This window comes from Oryctolagus cuniculus, chromosome 8 (assembly GCF_964237555.1).
Source record: "Oryctolagus cuniculus chromosome 8, mOryCun1.1, whole genome shotgun sequence".
NCBI lineage: Eukaryota > Metazoa > Chordata > Mammalia > Lagomorpha > Leporidae > Oryctolagus > Oryctolagus cuniculus.
The window spans coordinates 20882450-20902539 of record NC_091439.1 but is presented as its reverse complement, the minus strand read 5'-3'; the positions used below and the strand labels follow the sequence as shown (position 1 = coordinate 20902539).

Below are 20090 nucleotides of genomic sequence, written 5' to 3'. Positions count from 1 at the left end.
GATTTGATATTCACTCTGTGTTTCCTACAAGTATTTAGTTTCTCCCCAGTTTCTCATAAATACAGGCTGAGGCATAGTGTGCAAATGGATATATGCACATTCATTCCTAATTTCTGTAATTTACTTTGAAAAAGCCTGAATTATTTTCTTCAACTAATGATGCTGGCAAAACTGGATGTATATATGTAGAAGAATGAAATTAGATCCATATATCTTACCATATACAAAATCAACTCAAGATGGATCAAAGACCTAAATTTAAGACCTGAGATTATGAAGTTGCTGGGAGAAAACATAGGGGAAATACTTCAAGACATTGGTGTAGGGGATAACTTCTTGGACAAGACCCCCAAACACAGGCAACAAAAGCAAAACTAAACAAATGAGATTTTTATCAAACTCAGAAGCTTTTGCACAGCAAAAGAAAAGTTTAATAGAGTGAAGAGACACTCAACAGAATGGGAAAAACATTTGCAAATCACTTGTCTGACAAAGGATTAATATCTTGAATGTATCAGCAACTTAAAAAATCAACAACTGAAAAAAAAAAAAGAAACAACCAGTGGACAAAGGACTTCAATGTTTCTCGAGAGAAGAAATACAAATGGCTAACAAATATGTGAAAAATGCTCCTCATTACTAGCCATCGGGGAAGTGCAAGTCAAAGCCACACTGAGGTATCATGTCACCTCTGTCAGAGTGGCTAAAATCCAAAATGCAGAATAACAAATGCTGGCAAGGATGTGGACAGAGGGGACACTTAGACACTGTTGGTGGGAATGTGAGTTAGTGCAGCCACTGTGGCAAACAGCACTGAGATTTCTTAAAAAACTACAAATAGGGCCGGCGCCGCGGCTCACTAGGCTAATCCTCCGCCTTGCGGCACCGGCACACCGGGTTCTAGCCCCGGTCGGGGCGCCGGATTCTGACCCGGTTGCTCCTCTTCCAGTCCAGCTCTCTGCTGTGGCCCGGGAGTGCAGTGGAGGATGGCACTTGGGCCCTGCACCCCACGGGAGACCAGGAGGAAGCATCTGGCTCCTGGCTTCAGATTGGCACAGCGCGCCTGCCGCAACGTGCCAGCCATAGCGGCCACTTGCGGGGTGAACCAATGGAAAAAGGAAGACCTTTCTCTCTGTCTCTCTCTCTCTAACTCTGCCTGTCAAAAAAAAAAAAAAAAAACAAAAACAAAAAAAAAAAACAAAACTACAAATAGACTTGCCATATGATCCAGCAATCCCACTACCTGTATGTACCCAAAAGACTTGAACTCAGTGTATCAAAGAGATACCTGCACCAGTATGTTTACAGCAGCCCTGTTCACAATAGCCAAATTTTGGAATCAACCAAGTTGTCCATCATCAGATCAATGAATAAAGGAAATGTGGTGAATATGCACAATGGAATAGTATTAAGCTCTAAAAAATAATGAAATTCTACCATTTTCAACGAAATGGATGCAACTGGAGAACATCATGTTGAGTGAAATAAGCTGAACTCAGAAAGACAAATATCACATATTCTCCCTCATATGTAGTAGCTAAAATTTAATAAACAAACAAAAATAAAGAAAAATAAATATCTGTGTGTATCACTATTGCTGCAAATATACTTCTATCAAATGTTGTTTTATGTCTTTTTCAAGCCAAAGGTTAAGAGTGTTATACTACTATAATTGGAGTGATTTGTGATTACATTAAAATGTACTGTATATGTGTGCAATGGTCATTTTTTTCATTCAATTATTGTTTATAGTCATTGTCTATATTCCCACTAACCTAGGGTCTTTTTGCTTTTTACTTATTAAACTTATTTGGTGAAGTATTAACCCTTTCTACTGTAATTTAATTTTAAATATGTTATCACAAAAACTAAGAAAAAAGACATAAAGAAAGGAGGGAGGAAAGAGAGTGGGAGTGAGAGAGAAGGAGGGAGGGAGAGAGGGAGGGAGGGAGGGGATTTCATTATGTTCCTAGAAATGTATCTACAAATCACATTGAATCTGTTAAAACCTAATTAAAAATAAAAATAAATATGTCACTTACTTCATTACGGAGAAGATAAATACCTATTAACTCACCACTGCAAAAGAATCAAAATGTTTTGCTCTTTTTAGATAGCTATATGTTAATACATGCCTCTTATATTAAACATATATACCTATGCTCATATACACATATGTATTTATTTATAAATAATCTGTTTACTAGGACATGCATGTGTAGATTTAGTACTTAATCTTGAAGATAAGGTAGGTCTGTTTGGGCTAGTATCTCCACACACACATTTTAAGTTAGGGCAAGCAAAGTTCAGAGTCAAGCACAAAAATATCTGTTTTGTGTTTGTAAAATGATATATTTATAAATCCTTTTGTGTGAATAATTTCTTTCTCGTAAAAAACTCAAAAAATAATTCCATTTTTGGAAAAGGGATTAAATGTCAATGCACAGCTTAATTATTGTTATTTAAAAACCATATGCATGTATTTATTTTTAAAAATATTGATAGCAGGGCCGGCGCCGCGGCTCACTAGGCTAATCCTCCGCCTAGCGGCGCCGGCACACCGGGTTCTAGTCCCGGTTGGGGCGCTGGATTCTGTCCCGGTTGCCCCTCTTCCAGGCCAGCTCTCTGCTGTGGCCAGGGAGTGCAGTGGAGGATGGCCCAGGTGCTTGGGCCCTGCACCCCATGGGAGACCAGGAAAAGCACCTGGCTCCTGGCTCCTGCCATCGGATCAGCGCGGTGCGCCGGCCGCAGCGCGGCGGCCGCGGCGGCCATTGGAGAGTGAACCAACGGCAAAGGAAGACCTTTCTCTCTGTCTCTCTCTCTCTCTCACTGTCCACTCTGCCTGTCAAAAAAAAAAAAATATATTGATAGCAGTTATCTGGTGATAGAATTATACATCATTTAAGCGTTTTGAGATTTTTTAAAAAATATCTTTAGTTCAGGGATTTGGATGCACAATTTTAGAATTAAAACTCTCAGTTGGAAATGTAATTAATAAAGCTAAAAGCAAAACTTTGCTTTTAATTGTATGTCCATTAATATGGTTTCCAGTATTGTTTCTAATCATTCTCCCATGAATTGAATCCTCTTGTAAAACAGTATCAGATAGCATTAAAAAGTTGTCTTTCATAAAAAATTAATTTCTAGTAAAATATTACAGGCAACAGTTGAGCTCAAGCCTGGTCTCTGTAACAAAAATATAGCTGTGGTGACTCTGGATGATTTGTAATGTGATCAAAAAGTAAACAGGGGTGGGCTAACACTGTGACATAGCGGGTAAAGCTACCACCTGTTGCGCTGGCATCCCATATGGATACTGGTTCACAGTCCCGGCTGCTCCACTTACAGGAAAGCCGCAGCAGATGGCTGAAGTCCTTGGGCCACTGCACCCATGTAGGAGACCTGGTTGAAGCTCCTGGCTCCTGGCTTTGACCTGGCCCAGCCCTGGCTATTGTAGCCAATGGGGGAGTGTAGGAGAAGGTGGAAGATTTCTCTCTCTCTCACCGTCTTGCTGCCTCTGCCTCTCCATCTCTGTAACTCTGCCTTTCAAACAAATAGGTAACTCTTAAAAATGTAAACAGAAAATACCTTTCCCATTTTTTTCTATAAGGAATCCATGATGTCATCACTAATGACACTCAGTGAAGATTAACATATCTCATAAGGGAGAACAGAGGATGTAATATTTTGCTTAGCACATAATCAACAAATACTACTCCCTGAAGCTATAAGCATACTTCACAAAAGGTTGTGGAAAACTGAATTAAGAGATAAGTTTATTCTGGTACAAAAGATGTTTAAAATCCATGCATATAAGGGGCCTTTAAAAAGTTTATGGAAAATCCATATCACAAAAAACACTGTGTGGATTTTTAAAAAATTGCATCAAAATAAATTTAAATTTGATTTTTACTTAAAAAAAAGATTTATTTATTTATTTTGAAAGAGTTAGAAAGAGAGGGGGAAAGAGAGAGACAGAGAGAGAGAGAGGGAGGGAGAGAGCAAATCTTCCACCCACTGGTTCACACGGCCAGTGCTAGGCCGGGCTGAAGACAGGAGCCAGGAGCTTCCTCCAGGTCTCCCATGTGGGTAGCAGGGATCCAAACACTTGAGCCTTCTTCTGCTGCTTTTCCAGGCCATTAGCAGGGATCTGGATTGGAAGTGGAGCAGCTGGGACTTGAACCGGCGCCCATATGGATGCCGGCACTGCAGGCAGCAGTTTTATCCACTATGCCACAATGCTGGACCCTAATTTCATTTTCCATGAACTTTTTGAGTTCTCTATCTCCTATATCTCACAGATTTGAATTACTTCTTCCACAGGTTAGTTCTGCTGAAGCTGGAACACTGTGAGCAGCCTCAGTGCTCCTGTCTGCTGTGTTGTCCCTGGATCTGTCTGGTTTGTCGGATGTCCAGGGCCACCATGTATAAAGGTTTGAAGGGTCCAAGCAGAAAGAACTCACAAAGGAAAGAGCCAACAATGAGTTTAAGTGCTGAATCTTTCTTCCCTGAGAAGAATTCACCCTTGGCTTGTTCCTTTGTTTAACCCATTGCATTATGAAGGGGACATTTTTGTAGTATGTACAAGCCAGAATAATGTGGTCAGGTTAATCAATCGAACCAAGTTGGTTGTGATGTATTCAAGCATGCTTTTTTCTTAAATGGAAATTGCTTTTTTTTTCTAGTGGTTATTGGGTGGTTATTGTAAAACATTTATACCAGAAAATGTGAAACTAAATGTCATCCATCATTGCCATTTTAAACCAATGTTATTGTCTTGCTATATACTCTTAAGCCATTTTCATGTATGTATATCCATATATAAAAATAATCTGTATGTGAGGATACCTCAAAACAGTCTGGGAAAATGAAATGAAAAGGTAAATTTTAATTAAAAAATTGAAATTCACGCATCACTTTTTTCCTAATAGGAGATTTCCATGAACTTTTGGAAGACCCTTCATGTATGCATTTTCCTATCATCTCCTTGATGTGTTTATACAGTTTTCTAACTGGTTTTCTTCCTTTAACGATATTATGAACTCCCTTCCATATTAACAAATACAGGCTTTTTATAGTGTCATCTTCAAAGGCCTATAAGATGTCCTGTGGTTTAGAACGGTTGTGCCTTCTCCTATATCACACGGGGTACACTGAGCATCTGTTGCAGCACCACGTCGCCCCTGGATTTCACGAACTGGAATTCTTTATTTGCTCCTTTCTATTTATTTCTTCTGCATTTTATCCCTCTCTTTGCTTTCAACTTAAATGATTTTTCCTACAACTATGTAAGGTACTTTGAAGAGTGCTTGGCACCTAGCACTGAATAAATATTATATGAAGAATTATTTGACAAAAATTAGAACTGTTTAGGAAATAAGAGTAAAGAAACTCCAAGTAAGATCTTTGAGTTAAGTGTGAAAATGTTGCACCATGGATCTGATAATTTGACTACTCAGAGACATTTCTGCCTTGCTTTTGAATTCTTAGATCATTGTGAAGAATGCAGAGTTCTAAATAAGTGTGACATTGCTTTAACTGCATTGGTAAGCTCACTGGACTTATGATTAGTCTCTCTTTGTTCTCAAACAAACACCATTATCTTTTTTTTTTTTTTTAGAGGGAAGGTTTATTGTTGGGTGGGGGAAGCCCAAAGGGCAGGGGGAGGGTGAAGGGTAAGAGAGAGGAGGAGAGCGTAAGAGAGAGCGATCAGCAGGTAAATCCACCTGCAGTGCCGGCATCCCATATGGGCACTGGTTCAAGTCCTCACTGCTCCACTTCCAATACAACTGTCTGCTATGGCCTGGGAAAGCACAGAAGATGGCCCAAGTCCTTGAGCCCCTGCACCCATATGGGAGATCTGGAAGAAGCTCCTCGTGCCTGGCTTTGGATGAGTGCAACTCCAGCCTTTGTGGCTAGTTGGGGAGTCAACCAGAGGGTAGACCTCTCTCTCTCTTTGCCTCTCCTCTCTCTGTGTAACTCTGACTTTCAAATAAATAAATAAAAACCTAAAAAAAGAAGACTGCTCACCTAAGCAGAACACTGGTTTTGTTATGGACCATAAGACAAATATCATGTGATATTCAAATCTTATCAGTATAAAGTGAACTGAAAATAGATCTTTGTAAAAATTAAAAGTAGAAATAGAAGAGACATGAGGAAGAAGAGTGGGAGTGTGGGTGAGAGGGAGGATAGGGTGGGAAGAATCACTATGTTCCTAAATCTGTATATATGAAATGCATGAAATTTGTATACTTTAAATAAAATTTTAAAAAATAAAGGAAGAGCAAATTGGAGCATTGGAACTATTAAAAAAAGACACATAGCATTGATCAGCCTGACTTTAAGCACTAAATAATTAAAGAGAAAATTAAATAATCTATTTCTAATCTTAAGACGAAAGTTGCATATCCATAGTACATTGCAAAATTAAAATCATTTCACATATATATAGGTATTCAGTATGGCCTATTAGAAAGAATTGCCTTGGTTCCGCTTGGGTCATCTTAATTTCTTAAACTAATTTCCTTATAAAATTTGAGATAATTTCTATCTCACAGGTTGTGGTAAGGATCAAATGAAATAACTCATGTAAAAATGTTATAAAAATATTAAGTGCTAAATGAGTTTAAATTAGTATTATTTTATAAGTAGAGAAGTTTCATTGAATGTGATATATGGTAGAGATATGCAAAATTTCAATACAAATCTGGGAATCTATGAGTCTGATGACCTCGATAGAAAACAATTAATGAACCTGACAATTTGCTTAACTTTATTGTGCAGCTTGGAGCTTAGAAATCTAAAATGTATTCCCTATTCTACCAGTTAGCTTTCATGATAACCTTGAACATAATAAAATTTACCTTCAATGTAAAAAAGAAGACTGAACAGAAGCTAGAGTATGAAATGGAATGACTACTCCTGTTCTGAGAAGCACATTTGTTGTAACTGCATCTTTTGGAATCTTTTTTTGGAGGGGTGGTGGGTTGGGGATTTATGTATTTTATTTCAGAGATTCTCTGGTCACAGGTTTACCCCAGGGACATTCTGAGAAATTTGCAATTTCTTAACAGATAAAACATGAAAATTTTACCCTTAGCCCCCCTCCTCTTCCCCCTCCTTTTTCAGTTTTAATTTATTGGTTAAACTGATGTTGGCAATCCATGAGGTGTGTCAGAATGTACATATGTACGTGTGTATATTGTATGTATGCTAACATTACTGAAGGATACATTTTAATAAAGATTTCTGTCATAATTCAAAAAAAAAAGAAGACTGAGAACTTACATAGCCTTAGTATGGATTATTCAAAACTTTATAAGCTGATGAAATATATAAATTATTTACATTGTCAAATTTTCCCTTTTAATTGCCAGTTAAATTCTGCACACAAGTATAGTCAAGGTCATAATTGTGACAGGAAAAAGAAAAGAGAAATCACATTTGGGGAGTCAATGCATGGTCGACAATCCATTATATTTTTGGTATATGTTACTTCTTTTAACTACAGCAAAGCAAAAGTAAAAAATACAATTGATACAAAAACTATGAAGTAGATAGAAAGATATTCACTGTGCATTAGCTCAGTAGGTTGTGCCAAAGACTAGAATAGCAGATGGGGCTGTTTCCTATTATTTCTTTGCCTACTTGGTGAACTTCTAATAAATATGAAATCAGTTTGTAAATAGGTAAGGAAAAAGAGGTGTGAAACCATGGGTTCCAGAGAGTGTCCAAACAATTCATCCTAATAGTTTTAAAGGTCACCTTATACAATCAAGTTATCTAATGATAGATTTGAAGAAGGAGCTATAAAGTCTCCTTCTATCTAGAAGAAGAAAAATGCACAATTTGGTATCCCAACAGACAGTTTCAAAGATAATATTTATTAAGTGTTTGCTACATACCCAGCACTCTTCTAAATGCTTTATGTATGTTGATTACTTTGAGTAAATTACTTAAATATTTATTTTTAAATAAATAAGCCAATCCCAAAGGGACAAATACCACTTGTTCTCCTTGATAGGTGACAACTAACTGAGCACCAAAAAGGAAACCTGTTAAAGTGAAATGAACAGTAGGAGAAACGGTGACTTGATCAGCCCTCACCCTGACTGTTGATGAGCAACTTGATATGTTATCCCTCTTAGTATTTTTTTTGTTTGTTCTACTTAATACTTTTGGTTGAATACTGTAATCAATACACAATTCTTCTTAAGTGCTGAAACTTAACTGAAAAATGATTGCTGTTAAATATAAGAGTGGGAATAAGAGAGGGAAGAGATGTGCAATTCGGGACATGCTCAAGCTGACTTGCCTCAAACGGTAGAGTTAGAAACATACCAGGGGATTCCAATTCAATCCCATCAAGGTGGCATGTACCAATGCCATCTCACTAGTCCCAGTGATCAATTTCTGTTCACAATTAAGCATAATGATAGGACTAAGAACCAAAGGGATCACATAAACAAGAATAGTGTCTGCAAATACTAGCTGATAGAATCAAAAAGGGAGAGAATGATCCAACATGGGAAGTGAGATACACAGCAGACCCATAGAATGGCAGATGTCCTAAACAGCACCCTGGCCTCAGAATCAGCCCTTAAGGCATGCGGATCCGGCTGAAAAGCCCATGAGAATATTTCAGGCATGGAAAGCCAAGACACTCTGGGGGAAAAAAAAAACCTAAATGAAAGATCTCCGTGAGTGAGATCCCAGTGGAAAGAACGGGTCATCAAAGAAGGAGTTACCTTTTTCTGAAGGGAGGAGAGAACTTCCACTTTGACCATGGCCTTGTCTAAATATGATCAGAGTCGGTGAACTCAGGGGGCTTCCATAGTCTTGGCAGCTCATGACAAGAGCCTAGGGTGATTACTGATGCCATAAACAAGAGTGTCAATTTGTTAAGACAACAACAGGAGTCACTGTGCACTTACTCCTCATGTAGGATCTTTGTCCTTAGTGTGCTGTACATTGAGATTTAATGCTATAACTAATACTCAAACAGTATTTTTCACTTTATGTTTCTGTGTGGGAGCAAACTGTTGAAATCTTTACTTAATGTATGCTAAACTGATCTTCTGTATATAAAGAGAAACGAAAATGAATCTTGATGTGAATGGAAGGGGAGAGGGAGTGGGAAAGGGGAGGGTTGCAGGTGGGAGGGACGTTATGGGGGGGAAGCCATTGTAATCCATAAGCTGTACTTTGGAAATTTATATTCATTAAATAAAAGTTTAAAAAAAAATTAAGGATCTTGAGCTGGGTGATTATCCTGATTACTGAAGTGGGCCCAATGTAATCATAAGATTTTGTGTCAGTGAAAGAGGGGTGCAGGAAAGTGAATGTGAGAGTGGATTAGCAGGAGAAAGTATTGCCTGCTTCGACTTTAAAGATAGAAGCGTTGGGTAGCCTCTGGAAGCTGGAGAGCGTAAGAAATGGATTCTCCCCTTCAAGTCTCTGCAGACAAATGCAATCTTGCCCAAACCTCGATTTTATTCCAGTGAGAACCATTTTGAACTTCTGAATTCCAGAACTGTAAAGTGACAGACCAGTGTTGTTTTAAGTGTTAACTTGTGTCTATTCATTACAGCAGCAATGGAAAACCACTGAGGGCCCCATGATGACCTTATGGGGGTGCATGCTGCTATTCACAGATGACCAATCATCTAGAGCACAGACAGTTCTCAGAGATACACAACTACTAAGGGGCGGATCTGGGGTTTGAATGCAGGAAGTCTGATTTTTAGAGGCTATAAAGGGAAACTTTTATGGTTTCACCCTTGGGAATTCTAGCAAAATTTTAGCTCTGGGGTCACCTTGCTAGTACTTCTACCCTTAAGACAACTGAGCTCACCTGTGCCATATGCCTAATGCACACTTCTGGTGGTAGGGCTTGATCTTGTCTTTAATGGTTTGAAAATAGTACTACAAACAACAACAAGAACACCAAAAAATTCTATTTCATCCCAATAGTGCAAAAATGTATTCCTAGAAGTGTGTCCATTCAAAATAGCTCAAATGACTGTAGTATCTTCTGTTAGGGCTATGTGATGTTAAGAAAGGAAATCATTAATTGATTAAATTATAATTTCTGATAAATACCCCATTTGGGAAACCTTTTAAAAATGGCTATATTTCAAATGAAGAAAAGATTAAATTGTTTACTGTAAAGATACAAATAATCATATTTTCATAAAATTTAAAAATGCCAAATACACAAATATTTAAAGTGATTCCTTCATCAGCTGTCCCAAAGAACAGTCAAGCCAGAATTCATGGATCTCAGCTCTTTACATGCTCTCCAATGGAAATTAAAAAATCCACTGAATGAATGCATAAGTATTTGATTAGCTTATGGATGTGAATATGTGCTGTAATATCCAACACTGAACGAACTTGTCCTCAAATTCTCTGGAGTCTGTGCTTGATCATTCTCATCTCTTTAATTTACAAGTTGCTGTTTTGTTGGGTTATGAAGTTGAGTCTTTTGCATGGTTCATCTTCCCAAAGCAGAGGTAGAGGAGCATATTGTGTAGAGTGATTGCCAACACCTGAATTGTATTCCATGTTACTTGTTCATTACCCCTACACATTCAGCAAATTATTCAACCTCAGTATCTTCATTTTTTTCCTTTTATTCATTTGACAGGTAGACAGTGAGAGAGAGAGATAGAGAGAAAGGTCTTCCTTCCGTTGGTTCACCCCCAAAATGGCTGCTATGGACAGAATTGCGCCGATCTGACGCCAGGAGCCAGGTGTTTCTTCCTGGTCTCCCAAGCGGATACAGGGGCCCAAGCACTTGGGCCATCCTCCACTGCCCTCTCGGGCCACAGCAGAGAGCTGGACTGGAAGAGGAGCAGCCGGGACCAGAACCGGCACCCATATGGGATGCTGGCACCGCAGGCGGAGGATTAGCCAAGTGAGCCATGGCTCCGGCCCCAGTGTCTTCATTTTAAAATGGGCATCTTAACATTTGCCTTTTGCTTTGTAGTGAGGATCAAAAGTAGTAAGGAACATAAGCAATGACTAGCTCATAGAATTCACTAGAAATGGTAGCTATGTAAAATCCACATCACAGTAACTTGTTTTAATGTTGCTCACAAAACCTAGCGTTGGAGTCAGAGGTACATTGTTTTATGAGTATTATTAGTCTTCCCTCAACAGAAAGAGAAATACTCACTATAAACTATTTGTCTGACATTTTTACATTAATCAGCTTCAAATGCATAAGCTCATAATTCTGAGATAATTTTGTTACTAAGAACTTGAGAAAGGGAGGAAATATTTGGTTTTAAATTTTGAAAAAACTGGGAGGAGAGATCAGTGGTTTTCATGTACAGTGGTCAGTCTTATCAGAAAGAGAGTAACTCAATGAACACCTACGTAGTGCCAAGTGCTTTATATATATTATCTTACTTAGTCTTCTTAGCATAGATATGAAGGTTATTTTATAGATGGAGGAATGAATGGGAGGACAAAGCAACTTGTGCAAGGTCGCATGGGGAAAGTTGGGATTCAAACCCAGTATACGAATGGCCTCTCTGATGGGACTGCTTTTCAATAAATATGGTCCTTGACTGATGACACATGATTCAGAGAGCAAACGCTTGTTACTTACTGGAAATGAGTAATGATTTATACTGAGAGGTTATTGAGTGGCAAGCAGCACATGGACATAATTTCTGCTATTATCCTGTCATACTGAAAAATGATTTTTTTTGACCACATAATTATTATATTCTCAGTTGTGTAAAGCAAATGCCCTCCATTAACCACTTACTGCCCATTCTGTTTTCTTGAAAATACAGCAGACAGACATAGGAGCAGCTTAAACAGGCAGCTTTTAGAGTCTTCTGTGCTAGTAAATATATTTTCCACCTCATGCAAGAAGATTACAGTTCTAAGGTCACAAAGCCCTAAGATTCAGTTCTGCAGCTCAAAATTCTGACAAAATCTAAAGGCAGATTTTCTAATTTGTTGCAGGATTTTTTTTTTTTTTTTGACAGGCAGAGTGGACAGTGAGAGAGACAGAGAGAAAGGTCTTCTTTTTCCGCTGGTTCATCCCGCAGTGGCTGCTGCGGCTGGCACACCACACTGATCCGAAGCCAGGAGCCAGGTACTTATCCTGGTCTCCCATGGGGTGCAGGGCCCAAGGACTTGGGCCATCCTCCACTGCACTCCCAGGCCACAGCAGAGAGCTGGCCTGGAAGAGGGGCAACCGGGACAGAATCCGGCGCCCCGACTGGGACTAGAACCCGGTGTGCCAGTGCCACAGGTGGAGGATTAGCCTAGTGAGCTGTGGCGCCAGCTGCTACAGGATTTTAGAAACCACTAGGTTGATTCTTGGAATCTGAAGATTAAGCTTGAAGGAGGCCCACACAATTCAGGTTAGATAAAACACTTTCAGAGTCATGCATCAAATTTCTCATCTCTTTGTTTTCCTAAAAATTGATTTGTCGAGAATCATTTGGGAAAGGATCTAGTAAAACAAAAGTAATTCATTTGTTTGTATCATAGACGACAATACAGATTTTGATTACTATATAAGTTTAATTTATAAATAATTTAATTTTATATAAATTTAGTTTTCTTTTAGTTTCACATAGACTTTAATTAAACAAGAATCCTTTTTAACATTTTACTATTGACTTACCATTGTCTTCAACAGAGAAGTAGAAGATGTCTTTTGTTGCCTTACTGCCCTTGTTTAAGATGTAGTAGATCCGCCTCTCATCAATGTCAGCTTAGAAAAAAAGCAAGCATCATACTAAGTCACATTGATCAATAAAAATGATGAAGTTAATGACTATGTTTTAATAGGGCAGGGAAACCACAATAACTAAAATTTAAAATAGTGATGGAGTGAACATGATCCACCTGTTTCTTAAAGTTACAGCGGCAAAATAAGACTTTAGAATTAAAGTTGTTACAGTACTAGAATGTGTACATGTTCTCTGGAATGATGCCCAACCAAATAACACCCTAGCTATAGATGCCTTATAATATCCTGTTACTCTACAGAGAGCCAGGGCTACTTGGTTTTAAGTCTTCTGCATCAGTGTAGGGCTTGACAAAATGGTGGATACTCGCTAACTATTTGCCAGAATGAACTTAGGCAAGAGTAACTGCCTTATCCTAAGAGAAAAGAAAATGAGAATAAAATGTGATATTTACCTATTGTCTATTCCTCTGTAGCTTTAAGAATTTGGTCCTCAGATTTATAATTATGTTTTTCTTTCTTTTTTTTTTTAGATTTTTTTAATTTATTTGAAAGACAGTGTTACAGAGAGAGGTAGACAGAGAGAGAGGTCTTCCATCCGATGGTTCACTGCCCAGATGGCCGCAATGACCGGAGCTGTGCGGATCCAAAGTCAGGAGCCAGGAGCTTCTTCCAGGTCTCCCAAGTGGATCCAGGGGTCTAAGCACTTGGGCCATCTTCTACTGCTTTCCCAGGCCATAGCAGAGAGCTGGATCAGAAGAGGAGCAGCCGGGACTAGAACTGGTGCCCATATGGGATTCCAGAGCTTCAGGCCAAGGCTTTAACTCACTGCGCCACAGTGCCAGCCCCTATAATTATGTTTTCTATTGGCAATTGTTAATATTTCAAAGGCAATTTACTTTTTGAGAGTATTTGTTTGTAAGAACAATTCTATAAATTTTTTTTTAAAATTTATTTTAGAGGTATAGAGACAAATAGACAGACAAAGGGAGTGCTCCCACATGCTGGTTAATTCCCCAAATACCTACAATGGTTGCAGCTGGGCTGGACCAGGCTCTAATCAGGACCCAGGCTTCCTAACCACTAGACTAAGTGCCTGTTCCCTATGATAACAATTCTTACAGAAACACATGATTTCATTTGCTTTAAGAAGCAACCCTGAAAATGCAACCAAACTTTTAAACACCCTCTAATGGTCTACTCAGAGACTGTATCTCAGTTTACATGTATTGTGTGTGGGACACTTTGTGCATCTCTTCACATATAAGGCACAGAGCTACCTAAAGAAAGTGTAAGACAATGTAAAGAGAAGCTCTCAAACCACCAGAAATCACATTACCTGGGAAAGCAGAGGGACTCACCTTTAGTTCACCACTAGATATAAGAGAAAAATGATCTCACGCTTAGGCAAACTTAATTTTATGTTTTTGTGAGATGTAGAAATTACCTTTGAATAGCACAATAAAAAGGTGCAATGTTGGGCAGGCATTTAGTCTAGTGTCTATGACACGGGTTAAGATCCTTGTGTCCCACATCAGAGTACCTGGGTTTCGTACTCAGATCTGGCTCCCAACTCCAGCTTCCTGTGAATGCAGACACTGGGAGGCAGAGATGGTAGCTCAGGTAATTAGGTTTCTGTCACCTGTGTGGGAGACCTGAGCAGTGTTTCCAGATCCCAGCTTTGGTCAAACCTATTTTCCTGGCCATTGTGCATCATTTGGGAAGTGACCTAGCAGATAGGATCTCTCTCTCTCTCTTTCTCTCTCTCTCTCTCTCTCTCTCTCATAGCTGAAAATGGACTTTGTGGGTTTTTTTGTTTGTTTTCAGAATAATTTTGCATTCCACTGTGTTTTATTAGAAACAGAATATTATTCAAATATTCAAATGATCTGAGGTCAGGACAATTTTACAAGAGCTGATTGATGTGACCCACTGAAGGGGAGAGACAGTGGCATCAGGAAAGATGTGCACTGACCTTGTGTAAACACTTGAGTGCTTGCATTCCCAAGGCCAATGTTGGTAATGAAGCCATGCTGTGGTCCTCTCGTCACCCTATACTTCAGGAGCCTGTGTGGACTGTCCTGATCTTCTGCTTTCAGAGACTTACTGGTAACCAGGAAGCCCATGTGTCCAGTGTGAAGGCACTGCAAGGCAGAGGCACCCCTGTTAATGGCCATCTGGGGAAGCCTATTGTCAAGGAAGCTTTTCTGGATTCTCATAACCTGAGGTTTATGTGTTTCCACGGCAGTGTCCGGGAAGACGTAGAAATCAGTGTGAGTGCCATCTGTTACAGTCAAGGAGAAACTGTCATTGGTAGTCTCACTGCCATTGTGCCAGTAGCTAATCAGATGCTTATTCAGGTCCTTCTGGGTGAACATGGTCACAGGAATGCTTCCCTTATACAAAATCCTGCCATGGATGGGGGCCTGGATGATGGTGAAGAGAATAAGATCATCTGGGGTATCCTGGTCTTCTGCCATCAACTCAAAGGGAGTGATCAGTTTGCTGTCCCCTTCCTGCAGAGTTAGTTCATGAATAGTCACAACAGGTATCTTATTATCCACATCTGTGATGAAGATCCTGAAGGTTCTTAACACAGGGTTGTGTCCATCAGTCATTTGAAACTCAAAGCTGTCCATCTTTGTCTCATCATTTGAAGTGCGGACATAGGATATTTTGTTGTCGGACAATTGAGGTTGAGTGAAAGAGGCAATGGGCTCCCCAGGGTAGTCAGAGCTTTCCAAGTGGCCCAAGCTAGGAGCCTGTGTGATGCTAAAGTGAAGTTTTTCATCAGGGCTGTTGATGTCACTGGTGTTGAGCAGATCAGTGGTGAGGGTCACTCTGCTGTCGTCTGTTAAGGTGATCCTTCTCCTGACTATCTCAGGGAAGACCCAGTCTAAGTTACCAGTGGTGACATAGAAATAGCAGTCTGTCAAAAGGTTCACCCCATCAGTCACATCAAACTTGATGAGGTCAACAACTCCTTTTTGGCCTGTGTGGGTGTAACAGATGAGGCCTTTGTCAATCTCATCCTGGGTAAAGTTCATTCCCAGAGTGAGGTTATCCCTCAGTTCTCCTCCAGGTTTTCTGAGTCGTTGTAGAATTCCTTCCTTGGGCGTAGAATGGAGGACAAAACTGAGATTTTTATCATTGGAATCAAGGTCTGTAGCCTTTAGGATCTTATTTGTGATGATCTCAGAGTGTCCAATCTCTACTTGCAGCCCATAATTGATGGTCAGCTGAGGGGCTTCATCATCCACCAATATCACCACAATAGGTACCTTCCTGTGGGTGGTATGTTTGCCATCACTCAGCCAGACCTCAAAACTGTCCTCTGAGTTCTCTGAGTCATCATGTTCATACACAATGGTGGAGGCCTCCTGGATCTCCTCTAAGGTGAAGCTGCAGATGGGCTGGTTGCCTGTGGCCAGCTGCTGTATGATCCGTCCATGTTGAGGAAGGGCTGTGAGTTGAAAGTGGAGCTTATTTGGTGGCAGGTCAGCATCTGATCCATTGAGCAGTAGGATGTCAATGACCAAGCTCATCCCCTCTAACACCACAAACTCATGGACAAAAAGTTTAGGGTGCTCATCATTGGTGGGCAAGATGATGATAGGGAAGAAGATATTTGGAGAGAAGTTGATGCCGTCAGAGCAATAAAAGGTGAAATTATCTGCTTGTGGTTCTACCCCTCTGTGGACACTCTGTACATAATTGATGTGTCCCTTTCGGACATCTTTGATGGAGAACGCACAGATGGGGTTACTAGCATGTGACACTTCTGAACCAGGGGCTGGTGCAATGCTTTCCAGGTAGCCAGAGGCTGGCTGAACAGCCACTGTGCATAAGATTTCATCTTGAGGAGTGTCCACATCTTCAATGTTAAGGTGTTGTAAGGTTAAGGGGCTCTTTCCACCTTCATAGACAATGAAGGACTCTCCTACCAAGACTTTGGGGGCCATGTTGTTCACAGGCAGCACAGTTACTTGCACTTGAACCTTCTCCACTATGCTATCCCCTATTATCCATTGATAAGAATCCTTTGAGAGGACTAGACTGAAAGCATCCTGCTGTTTTTGGAAACCAACTTCACCTCCAGTGTGAACATAGGCAACTGCCCCACTGAGGAGGTCCTCTTGGGTGAAGCATTCTGTGAGTAAACCATTCACCAGGATAGTGCCCAATTTGGGGCTGTCCTCAACAATGAAAGACAACATCAAGTCACTTGTGTTCTTTTTGTCATGAATAACACCCATGGTAATCTCAGAAGTGCTATTTTCTAGTACATCTATGGAAATATCCAAAAGTGGAATATCTGTGATAGATATCTCAGGACTTTTGTTAGCTGGAGTTGGAGGTATAGAAATTTGGACAGCGATGGGTATTTGATGTACCCCGTCACTTACCTCCAGATAGAAGGTGTCACTAATAGTGTCGTCTCTGCCATGCTGGTAAGACACACTCCCATTAATAATATCAGCTTGCCTGAAAGACTCCCCTGGGATCATACACTTCTTAAAGTACTGCAAGTGTCCATGTTGAGGACCCCAGACTAATGTGAAGACAATTTGATCAATGTCTGTGTCAGGATCTGTAACATTCAACTCATCACTGCTGAGTATAAAGCTGCCTCCCTCCAGGACAGTAAAGCCCCTATTGGTGACTTTGGGAGGCTGGCTGACCTCTGGCTGCAGGAATAATGTGAATGTGTCTGAAACACTATTGCCTGTAGCATCCTCCACCTGGTAGGTGAACTGCACAACCTGTGGAATAATACCCATCTTCTTCACTGGAGGCTGGTAGGCAACCTTGTGTTGATTTACCTGGGCCTGTGTGAAATGCATGATGGGTGTGTCTGGAGAATCAGTGAGCACAATTTCTCCAGTCCAGACTTGGTGGTTGCCATCTGTGTCAGTAGGGGGTGTCAACAGAGTGTACCACAAGTTCTGGGCATCTGAGTCCTGGTCAGTGTATTGGAGGACTTTCTCATGGAAGAAAGTGAGTTCACAGTTTTTCACAGTCATTTCTAGGGTAGTTCCTGGATATAGTTCTGGACCCTGCATATCCATTGGTTGGACTTTGATGATGAAGGAGTACTGGCTAGATAGATTGGGTGGGTCTTGGTCATCCTGTACGTGGAAAGCCAGCTGGGCTGTTACAGATTGAGGGCTGTGTGGACCAAGATGGCGGTAGAAGAGTCTCCCTTCTATTATATCTCTCTGTAGCCACTCAGTTACCACTTTCTCATAAAGCTTTTCCTTTGCCACATAGTGCCAGTCCTTATCTAGGGGGGACAGAGGTGGCTCAGGCTGCCTCAGCAGCATTTCCCCCATGTGTTGGCTTGAGTAGGAGGAACCAGCAGCCACACCCTGCTCTCTCTCCCCTTCTTTCCCTTCCAGAGGCTGGTCATCCAGTACAAAGTGGATGGCTGAGTCCTCAGAATTGGTATCTGTGGCACTCAGGACAAAGGAGGAGACCTGAACCACCTCCCCTGGGGTCACTGAGAGTCCTGTGTTGGCACTGACCTCTGGTGGTTCATCATCCACAGGTATAATTGTGATAGGGAAAAGGAATTCCACCTGGTGGTGCCCATCCTGTATCTGGAAGATGATGTTGTCACTGTAAGTGTTGCTGCCATCATGCTGGTACACTACTCGCCCAGCTGCCAGGTCCACTGGTGTGAAATACTTGTATTCTGGAGGTGCCCCAAGCACCACCAACTGCCCATAACTCAAGCCCCTCACTGCAGCCATTTTCACCTCTTCTAGGTTATCTTTATCACTGATCTGAAGGTTTTGGGTGCTGGACAGAGGCCTTGACTGACCTTCAAAAAGCAGTAGCCCCTGGGAATAGCTAGCCACTGGGGCCAGGGTGTTCATTGGCTTTACCACCACCAAGAAGGCAAAGGGGTCTGAGGTAGCACCATCTCCATCCATCACCTCCAGTTCCAGCTGGAAGAGACGCTCCCCAAGGGAATTCTCTTTAGGGGGCTGATAGGCAATTTTCAGCTCCCGCAGCTCCCTCTGGGTGAAGAAGGAGACTGGAAGGCCCAGAGGGTCATCAGTGCTGACCACATAGCCCTGCTGGCCAGAGTACCCTTTTGGGGCGGGGGTAGAATTGAGAATGTTGAAGACCAGGTGGTCAGGGTCTGACTCCATGTCCTCCGCAGCCAGCACATCGGGAGTCAGGGCTGTTAACATGCACTGGTCAACCTCCATCATCATCAGGGCCTCGAGGCTGGGCCGGGGCGCCGTGTTGTTTGCTCCCCTTCGGATCTCCACCAGCATCTGGAAGTACTCTCGGGCCAGCACCTCCCCTGACCCAGGGCCTCTGTCCTCTGCCCCCAGCAGCTCCACCATCATGGGCACGTAGTCCCGGTTGGGCGAGTTGATGGCGGTAGTGTGCTGGTAGCGCACCCCAGCCCGGAGAAAAGCTTCGCAGTCTACATCCTTGCCTCTGGGGAGAGGGGCCCCCATGGCGTTCACCAAGCGCCCGTACCTGGGCAGTGGCTCGCCTTCGCGAGGAAGAGGGGTGAGACGGCATCTGGGGGCGGCTGCGGCTCGGGACTCCGGGCAGGAGAAACCCAGCACTCTCTGGTCTATCGTGTGGCTCCAGCCCCGCAGCTGGCTCACCGCTACAGGCTTGTTGCGCGTCACCAGCTCCAGCTGGGAGAAAACCACGTCCACAGCCAGCGTGAAGGGCACCACCAGCGTGTAAGTCGGGGCGTCGTAGCGCAGCAGCAGCTGCACCCTGGCGCGGCCGGGGTTGTGCGAGCCGAAGTGAGTGTATTGGACCCTGCGAGGACCAAAGGCGCAGGGGAAGCGGCGCGGGGAGAGCGTACCCTGGAGCGGGGGCCAGGCGTCCAGCACCGTCACCTCGCATCGGTCCCCCGCTTGCACTTGAATCACCAGGTCCCGGAGCGGGTCGAGCCAAAGCGAGCGGCCCAGGGGCACCTGCAGCCCAGGGTTGGCAATCAGGACGCCGGGGCCATCGGAGCTGCTATCGTTGAGCGCTCCCTTAGCGGGCAGGTAGAGCGCCAGGTGGGGCTCAGTCTCAGGCGAGGGTACCTGTTTCTGCAGCGCGGGGCAACTTACGAGCAGGCAGAGGAGCACCGCAGCGAGCGTCCAGGTGGAGTTCCGAGAAGACCCAGCCATCGCCACGGGCGGGACTCTGGCGTTGGGATGTCCGCAGGGTGCCCTAACCAAAGAGGGGCTCGCCTTAGCTCCCGGGGAAGGTGGTGGTTGCTGTCCGTTCTCGAGCGGAAGCGCAGATCCAGCGGGAGCTCGTGGCCGCACTTCAGCCTCTGCAGGTAACAGCAGTGGGGGAAGCGGCTCTGCCCACCTCCTGCTCCATCCCGTCCCAACTCTCC

General features: G+C 42.3%; 1 protein-coding gene across 1 annotated transcript in view; it reads right to left on the bottom strand.

Moving 5' to 3' along the window:
• Positions 1–19875, bottom strand: part of FREM3 (FRAS1 related extracellular matrix 3) — an 88386-nt gene extending 68511 nt beyond the window's left edge. The window contains exons 1-2 of the mRNA XM_002716929.5: positions 14697–19875; positions 12656–12745 (exon numbers count right to left, since the gene is read on the bottom strand). Of these exons, the coding sequence (XP_002716975.3) occupies positions 12656–12745; positions 14697–19875 (5269 nt within the window). The remainder of the gene's footprint in view (positions 1–12655; positions 12746–14696) is intronic.
• Positions 19876–20090: the final 215 nt, after the last annotated feature.